General features: G+C 61.4%; 2 protein-coding genes across 2 annotated transcripts in view; both read right to left on the bottom strand.

Annotated features, from left to right (window-relative positions):
* Window positions 1-551: 551 nt before the first annotated feature.
* LOC309584160 (uncharacterized protein) lies at window positions 552-2,978 on the bottom strand. Its single transcript, XM_082300107.1, has 2 exons — window positions 2,821-2,978; window positions 552-1,724 (listed from the first exon to the last, which is right to left on the bottom strand). The coding sequence occupies exons 1-2, from the start codon at window positions 2,833-2,835 to the stop codon at window positions 693-695; spliced, it is 1,047 nt and encodes a 348-aa protein (XP_082156233.1). The 5' UTR covers window positions 2,836-2,978; the 3' UTR covers window positions 552-692.
* An 841-nt stretch (window positions 2,979-3,819) lies between these two features.
* Window positions 3,820-9,285, bottom strand: part of MDC1 (mediator of DNA damage checkpoint 1) — a gene marked incomplete at its 3' end in the record, with an annotated part of 41,156 nt that continues 35,690 nt past the window's right edge. Inside the window, exon 17 of the mRNA XM_082300075.1 lies at window positions 3,820-4,295. Coding sequence (XP_082156201.1) covers window positions 3,820-4,295 — 476 coding nt within the window. The remainder of the gene's footprint in view (window positions 4,296-9,285) is intronic.

The raw sequence follows: 9,285 nt of genomic DNA, 5'->3' as shown, positions 1-9,285 counted from the left end.
TTATCCCGAATTTCCCGCGAATTCACCCCAATTTCTCCAGAAATTCACCCCAAATTTCCCACGATTTATCCCAAACTTCCCACAAATTCACCCCAAACTTGCCCGTGATTTATCCCCCAATTTCCCATAAACTCAGCCAAATTTCCCAAATTCACCCCAAATTCTCCACGAATTCACCCCAAATTTCCCATGATTTCTTCCCAAATTCCCCACTAATTATCCCAAATTCCCCATTAATTCACCCCAAATTCCCCATTAATTTTCCCCAAATTCTCCCATAAATTCTCCCCAAATCCCCACGAATTCACCCCAAATCCCCCCGAATTCACCCCAAATTCCCCATGAATTCTCCCCAAATCCCCCCGAATTCACCCCAAATTCCCCCGAATTCTCCCCAAATTCCCCCGAATTCACCCAAATCCCCCCGAATTCACCCCAAATCCCCCCTCCCATCCCAAATTTCCCACCCGGCCCCTCCCGTTGGATTTCCCTGTCCCGGCCGTCCCCAGGCGCCCCCAGTGACGTCACCCAGCGATTCCCGTCCCCACCCGGGACAATTTTAATGAAAATCCCCCCAAATTCCCCAAATTCTGCTCCAACCCCACAGCGGGGGGAGGGGGAGGGGACAAGTGACACCAGCGACGCCTCGGCCCCGATGACGTCACCGCCTCCGTGACGTCACGGCGGTGACGTCACCGCGCCCGCAGCAGCCCCGGGATGCTCTCGGTGGCCTCCCGGCACCTCTGGGCCACCTCGGCGCCGCCGGGGCCACCGGGGCCGCCCAGCAGGAGGTCGCGGACGAGCCCGAGGGTCCCCAGCAGGCGCCGCGAGGCCAGGCTGGAGCTGGCTCGCCACAGCCGCTCGGCCTCGGCCACCGCGGCCACCGCGGCCTCGGGGATGTCGGGGGGCGCCGCGTTGGTGGCCCGCGCCCCGTCCAGGGTGGCCTCGATGGCCCCGAGCCGGCGCAGCAGCTCCCGGGGCAGCGCCGTGGCCTTGGCGCACGCGGCCACCAAGCGCCCCAGCGGCCCCAGGGCCACCTCCGCTCGCCGCTTCCTCGTGGCGGCCGCCCTCGCCTTGCTGGTGGCCACCGTGGCCTCCTCCATGGCCTTGGTGGCCGTCGCCACCTTGTCGGTGGCCGCAGCCACCTCGGTCTCGTACTCGGCCACTGCTGAGGCCAAGAAGGCCTTGTCCAGGCCCTGGTCCAGGCCCTTGTCCAGGGCTTTGCCCAGGGCCTTGCCCAGGGCCTCCAGCAGCTGCTGGGTCATGGCCTCCAGCAGCTGCCGGGTCGTGGCCACCAGGCTGTCCGTGGCCGTGCCCCAGTGGGCCATCTTGTCCCCCAGGTCCCCCGCGGTGGCCTCGGCGGCGGCCTCGGCGGTGGCCGCGTGCGCGCAGGCGTTACAGAGCTCGGTGGCCTCCTTGACCACCCGGGTCCATTTGTCCGCCACCTCGGCCACCGAGTCCCGCCAGGCGGTGGCCTCGGCTGCCACATGGGCCCAGGTGGCCCCCTGGGCGGCCCTGAGGGCGGCCAGGGCCTGGCCCAGGCGGGTGCTCCCCTGGTGGTCCAGGGCGTCTCGGAGGTGATCGATGAGGGCCACCAGGCCCTTGTGCAGGGACCCCGGGGACACGGCCAGCTGGACGTCCCCATCCGACCCGGCCACGGCGGCCGCCAGCTCGCCCAGGGTGGCCACCACGGCCACCAGCGACTCCAGCAGGGACTGGGACAGCTGGGGAGGGGACAGGGGAGCTGTGGTGGCCCTTGTCCCCTGCCGGGGTCCCCTTGGGCCCCTCCCTGCAGGGCTCTGCTGGCCCCTCTGGGCACCCACCCTGCCCCCGTGTGCCCCCTGTCCCTCTGCCACCCCCCGTGTGCCCCCTGTCCCTCTGCCACCCCTGTCCCTCTGCCACCCCCTGTGTCCCCTCTGTCCCTCTGCCACCCCCTGTGTCCCCTCTGTCCCTCTGCCACCCTCTGTGTCCCCCTGACCCCTCTGCCACCCCTCTGCCCCCCTTGTCCATTCTGTCACCCCCTTGCCACCCCCTCCTCCTCCCCCCGTGTCCCCTCTGTCACCCCCTGCCCCCCTGTGTCCCCTTGTCCCCCCTGTCCCCTCTGCCACCCCCTGCGTCCCCTCCTGCCACCTCCTGTCCCCTCTGTCACCCCCTTGCCACCCCTCCTCCTCCCCCCGCCACCCCCCTGTGTCCCCTGTCCCTCTGCCACCCCTGTCCTCTCCTGTCCCCTCCTGCCACCCCCTGCCCCGCCCTTGTCCCTCCTGCCATGCCCCGTCCCCTCTGTCACCCGCCGCCACCCCCCTGTGTCCTCCCTGTCCTTCTGTCACCCCCCCGTCCCCTCCTGCCACCCCCCTGCCACCCCCCTGTCCTCCCCTTGTCCCCTCCTGCCACGCCCTGTCCCCTCTGTCACCCCCTTGCCACCCCCTCCTCCTCCCCCCGTGTCCCCTCTGCCACCCCCTGTCCCCTCTGTCACCCCCCTGCCACCCCCCTGCCCCACCCTGTCCCCTCTGTCACCCCCCGTCCCCTCCTGCCACCCCCCTGCCACCACCCTGCCCCTCCTTGTCCCCTCCTCCTCCCCCCCCGTGTCCCCTCTGCCACCCCCCCGTGCCCCCCCATCCCTCTGCCACCCCTGTCCCCCCCCGTCTCCTCCTGCCACCCCTTGCCACCCCCCTGTGTCCCCCCGTCCCTCTGCCACCCCCCTGGCCCCCCCTTGTCCCCTCCTGCCACCCCCTGTCCCCTCTGTCCCCCCCTTGCCACCCCCTCCTCCTCCCCCCGTGTCCCCCCCCGTCCCCTCCCCACCCCCCCCCGGCATTGTCGCACCTCTCGGGGCTCCATGGCCGCTGGGGACACTCCGGGGACACTCCGGGGACACTCCGCGGACACTCGCGGGTGGGAGGTGGGGACACACCCCGGGGACACCCCGGGGACACCCCGAGGACACGCGGGGGACACGCGAGGAAGCGGCGGCGGGGCCGCGAGGGGGGGAGGGAAGGGCGAGGGGACGTCACCGGCCCCGCCCCCCCCCGCCCGCGGGGCCACGCGGGGTCCCCGATGTCCCCCCGATGTCCCCCCGATGTCCCCCCGATGTCCCCGAGTGTCCCCAACAGGACCCCACAAGCCCCGATGTCCCCTCAGGTCCCCACATGACCCCACGATGTCCCCAACAGGACCCCGATGTCCCCTCAGGGTCCCCAAAAGAGCCCCACAGGCCCCGATGTCCCCAACAGGACCCTGATGTCCCCTCAGGGTCCCCAACAGGGACCAAATGTCCCCCTCCCTGTCCCCACATGACCCCGATGTCCCCGGAGTGTCCCCAGCAGGACCCCACAGGCTCCGATGTCCCCTCAGGGCCCCCAACAGGGCCCCAATGTCCCCAACAGGGCCCCAATGTCCCCAATAGGGTCCCAATGTCACCCCTGATGTCCCCAACAGGGCCCCAATGTCCCCAACAGGGCCCCAATGTCCCCAATAGGGTCCCAATGTCACCCCTGATGTGCCCAACAGGGCCCCAATGTCCCCAGTAGGGTCCCAATGTCTCCCCTGATGTCCCCAACAGGGCCCCAGTGTCCCCCCGGTGTCCCCAACAGGGCTCCCATGTCCCCAGTGTCCCCCTGATGTCCCCAACAGGACCTCAATGTCCCCCCCGATGTCCTGTTGGGGACACTGGGGGGACCTCGGGGCCATCAGGGTGACCCCAAATCGGGGCAGGGGACTTTAGGGTGGCCGCGGTGTCCCCAAGGGAAGCACACGGGGGTGTCCGTCGGGGTGTCCCCACGTCCCAGCGGTGACAGTGCCACCCCCCATGTCCCCAGCCCGTCCCTACACTTGCGCCAGCAGCACCCCCAGTGCCACCTTCAGCTTCTGCATCACCTCCTTGTCCTCCCTGTCCCTCGATGGCCCCAAGGCCTCCACGATGTCCTCGAGCACCCAGGTGCTCTCTCGGAACCCCTGTGCCGCTGTCCCCCCCGGTGTCACCTTCGTGTCCTCGGTGACAGCGGCCACCAACCTCCCCAGCGGGTCCATCGCCCTCTCCAGCCGCCCCATGGCGGCCGAGATGGCCGCGGCGGTGGCCCTGGTGGCCTCGGCGGCGGCCCTGGCGGCCACCACCTGCCGGGCGCGGTCACGCAGGCGCTGGGCCGTGTCCCGCTGGTGGCCGGCGGCGGTGGCCAGGTGACACCGCGATGTCCCCAAGCCCCGCCAGGCCACCTCGCAGACCACGGCCACCGCGCCCAGGGCCAGCAGGAGCTGAGCGTCCTTTGTCACCCCCAGGGCGGCGCGAACCGAGTCCAGGGCCACTGCGGGGACAGAGGGGACACTGCAGAGGTGGCACCAGGGACACCAGAGCGGTGCCACCAGGGACAGAGCAGTGGCACCAGGCCGGTGGCACCAGGGCTGTCCCAGGGGCCACCATCCCAGTGTCACCATCTCATCCCATCCCCCTGTCCCCATCCCAGTGTCCCCAGTTCCATCCCAGTGCCACCATCTCATCCCATCCCAGTGCCGCCATCTCATCCCATCCCAGTGCCGCCATCTAATCCCATTCCAGTGTCCCCATCCCAGTGTCACCAGTTCCATCCCAGTGTCCCCACCCCACTGCCACCGGCTCAGTGTCATTCCAGTGCAACCACCCCAGTGTCCCCAGTGTCCCCAGTGTCCCCAGTCCCATCCCAGTGCCACCATCTCATCCCATTAACAGTGCCACCATCCCAGTGTCCCCAGTCCTCTCCCAGTGTCCCCATCCCCGTGTCGCCGGTCCCATCCCAGTGTCCCCAGTCCCCTCCCAGTGTCCCCATCCCAGTGCCACCAGCTCAGTGTCATTCCAGTGTCCCCATCCCAGTGCCACCAATCCCATCCCAGTGCCACCACCCCATTCTCACCAGCCCGATGTCACCAGCCCAGTTCCATCCCAGTGTCCCCAGTCCCATCCCAGTGCCACCAGCTCAGTGTCATTCCAGTGTCCCCATCCCAGTGTCACCAGTTCCACCCCAGTGCCACCATCTCATCCCATACCAGTGCCACCATCCCAGTGTCCCCAGTCCTGTCCCAGTGCCACCAGCTCAGTGTCATCCCAGTGTCCCCATCCCAGTGTCCCCAGTCCTATCCCAGTGTCCCCAGTCCCACCCCAGTGCCCCCAGTTGCAGCCCAGTGCCACCAGCCCAGTGTCACTGGTTCCACCTCAGTGTCACCAGTTCCAGCCCAGTGTCCCCACTCTTGTCCCAGTGCCACCACCCCAGTGCCACCATACCAATGCCACCAGCCCAGTGAGTCATCCCAGTGTGATCCCAGTGTCCCCACCCCAGTGTCCCCAGTGTCCCCAGTCCTATCTCAGTGTCCCCATCCCAGTGCCACCACCCCATTCTCACCATACCGATGTCACCAGCCCGATGTCACCAACCCAGTTCCATCCCAGTGTCCCCAGTCCCCTCCCAGTGCCACCACCCCAGTGCCACCAGCTCAGTGTCATTCCAGTGTCCCCATCCCAGTGTCCCAAGTTCCAACCCAGTGCCACCAATCCCATCCCAGTATCACCAGTCCCATCCCAGTGCCACCATACCAGTGCCACCAGCCCAGTGAGTCATCCCAGTTCCATCCCAGTTTCCCCAGTTCCATCCCAGTGCCACCACCCCAGTGCCACCAGCTCAGTGTCATTCCAGTGCCACCATCCCAGTGTCCCCAGTTCCATCCCAGTGCCGCCATCTCATCCCATCCCCCTGTCCCCATCCCAGTGTCCCCAGTTCCATCCCAGTGCCGCCATCTCATCCCATCCCCCTGTCCCCATCCCAGTGTCCCCAGTTCCATCCCAGTGCCACCATCTCATCCCATCCCAGTGCCGCCATCTCATCCCATTCCAGTGTCCCCATCCCAGTGTCCCCAGTCCCATCCCAGTGTCCCCACCCCACTGCCACCGGCTCAGTGTCATTCCAGTGCAACCACCCCAGTGTCCCCAGTGTCCCCAGTGTCCCCAGTCCCATCCCAGTGCCACCATCTCATCCCATTAACAGTGCCACCATCCCAGTGTCCCCAGTTCTCTCCCAGTGTCCCCATCCCCGTGTCCCCGGTCCCATCCCAGTGTCCCCAGTCCCCTCCCAGTGTCCCCATCCCAGTGCCACCAGCTCAGTGTCATTCCAGTGTCCCCATCCCAGTGCCACCAATCCCATCCCAGTGCCACCACCCCATTCTCACCAGCCCGATGTCACCAGCCCAGTTCCATCCCAGTGTCCCCAGTCCCATCCCAGTGCCACCAGCTCAGTGTCATTCCAGTGTCCCCATCCCAGTGTCACCAGTTCCACCCCAGTGCCACCATCTCATCCCATACCAGTGCCACCATCCCAGTGTCCCCAGTCCTGTCCCAGTGCCACCAGCTCAGTGTCATCCCAGTGTCCCCATCCCAGTGTCCCCAGTCCTATCCCAGTGTCCCCAGTCCCACCCCAGTGCCCCCAGTTGCAGCCCAGTGCCACCAGCCCAGTGTCACTGGTTCCACCTCAGTGTCACCAGTTCCAGCCCAGTGTCCCCACTCTTGTCCCAGTGCCACCACCCCAGTGCCACCATACCAATGCCACCAGCCCAGTGAGTCATCCCAGTGTGATCCCAGTGTCCCCACCCCAGTGTCCCCAGTGTCCCCAGTCCTATCTCAGTGTCCCCATCCCAGTGCCACCACCCCATTCTCACCATACCGATGTCACCAGCCCGATGTCACCAACCCAGTTCCATCCCAGTGTCCCCAGTCCCCTCCCAGTGCCACCACCCCAGTGCCACCACCCCAGTGCCACCAGCTCAGTGTCATTCCAGTGTCCCCATCCCAGTGTCCCAAGTTCCAACCCAGTGCCACCAATCCCATCCCAGTATCACCAGTCCCATCCCAGTGCCACCATACCAGTGCCACCAGCCCAGTGAGTCATCCCAGTTCCATCCCAGTTTCCCCAGTTCCATCCCAGTGCCACCACCCCAGTGCCACCAGCTCAGTGTCATTCCAGTGCCACCATCCCAGTGTCCCCAATCCCACCCCAGTGTCCCCAGTTCCATCCCAGTGTCTCCAGTCCTATCCCAGTGTCTCCAGTCCTATCCCAGTTTCCTCAGTTCTATCCCAGTGCCACCATCCCAGTATCCCCAGTCCCATCCCAGTATCCCCAGTCCCACCCCAGTGTCCCCAGTCCGGGGCAGGGGAAGGTCTCTACTGGTCTGCAGGGCTCCATACTGGTCTATACTGGTCCATACTGGTCTGTGCAGGTTCCTTGTGTCTCCTGCTGCCCCATACTGGTCTATACTGGTCCACACTGGTCTGTGCAGGTTCCTTGTGTCTCCTGCTGCCCCATACTGGTCTATACTGGTCCACACTGGTCTATACTGGTCTGAACGGGTTCCCACTGCTCTATATTGGTTCATACTGATCCATACTGGTTTATACTGGTTCCCACAGCTGTACACTGGTCCATACTGGTCTATACTGGTTTATACTGGTCTCTACTGGTCAGGGCAGGGGAAAGTTCCTCCTGGTCTGTAGAAACTCATACTGGTTTATACTGGTCTGAACTGGTCCCCACTGCTCTGTACCGGTCCCCACTGCTCCCTGCTACTCTATACTGGTTCATACTGGTCTGAACTGGTCTATACTGGTCAGGGCAGGGGAAAGTATCTACTGGTCTGTAGCCATTCATACTGGTCTGAACTGGTTTATATTGGTTTATACTGGTTAATACTGGTCCATATTGGATATACTGGTCTATATTGGTTTATACTGGTTAATACTGCTCTATACTGGTTTATATTGGTTTATACTGGTTAATACTGGTTTATACTGGTTTATATTGGTTTATACTGGTTTATACTGGTCCATATTGGTTTATATTGGTTTATACTAGTTTATACTGGTTTATACTGGTTTATACTGGTCCATATTGGTTTATATTGGTTTATACTGGTTTATACTGGTTTATACTGGTTAATACTGGTTTATACTAGTCCATATTGGTTTATACTGGTTTATACTGGTTTATATTGGTTTATACTGGTTTATACTGGTTTATAATTGTTTATACTGGTTTATACTGGTTTATATTGGTTTATACTGGTTAATACTGGTTTATACTTGTTTATACTGGTTAATACTGCTCTATACTGGTTTATACTGGTTCATACTGGTTTATACTGGTTCATACTGGTTAATACTGGTTTATACTGGTTAATACTGCTCTATACTGGTTAATACTGCTCTATACTGGTTTATACTGGTTCATACTGGTTCATACTGGTTCATACTGGTTTATACTGGTTTATACTGGTTAATACTGCTCTATACTGGTTAATACTGCTTTATACTGGTCTATATTGGTTTATACTGGTTAATACTGCTCTATACTGCTCTATACTGGTTTATACTGGTCTATACTGGTTAATACTGCTTTATACTGGTCTATATTGGTTTATACTGGTTAATACTGCTCTATACTGCTCTATACTGGTTTATACTGGTCTATACTGGTTTATACTTGTTTATACTGGTTTATATTGGTTTATACTGGTCAGGGCAGGGGGAGTGTCTACTGGTGTGTAGCCATTGATACTGGTTCATACTGGTCTGTACTGGTCTGAACTGGTCCCCACTTTTCAGTAGTGCTTCATACTCGTCTGTAATGCTCTGTACTGGTCTATACTGGTTTGAACTGGTTCATACTGGTCTGAACTGGTCTACACTGGTCAGGGCAGGGGAAAGTCTCTGCTGGTCTGTAGAAACTCGTACTGGTCCTTACTGGTCACCACTGCTCCATACTGGTTCCCTACACCCCACACCGCCCCCTACTGGTCCATACTGGTCTATACTGGTCAGGGCAGGGGAAAGTCTCTGCTGGTCTGTAGCCATTCATACTGGCCCATACTGGTCTGTAAACCAGTTCCTACTGCTCTGTGCTGGTCTGTACTGATTTTTACTGCTCTATACTGGTCTCTACTGGTCTATACTGGTTTTTACTCACACACAGCCCAGCACAGCACCATCAGCCCCATGGCCGTGCCCTGCCCGGCCCAGAGCCCAACCCATCCAAACTGGTCTGTACTGGTTCCCTGTGCCCCACACCAACCCATCCTGGTTTATACTGCTCTACACTGGTCTATACTGGTTTATACTCACGCACAGCCGCGCACAGCACCGTCAGCCCCATGGCCGCGCCCTGCCTGGCCCAGAGCCCAACCCATCCAAACTGGTCTGTACTGGTTCCCTGTGCCCCACACCAACCCATCCTGGTTTGTACTGCTCTATACTGGTCTCAACTGGTCTATACTGGTTTATAC

This window comes from Coloeus monedula, assembly GCF_965178545.1.
Source record: "Coloeus monedula genome assembly, chromosome: 36".
Classification (NCBI taxonomy): Eukaryota; Metazoa; Chordata; class Aves; order Passeriformes; family Corvidae; genus Coloeus; species Coloeus monedula.
The sequence above is the reverse complement of the archived record's forward strand: the minus strand, read 5'-3'. Positions and strand labels throughout refer to the sequence as shown.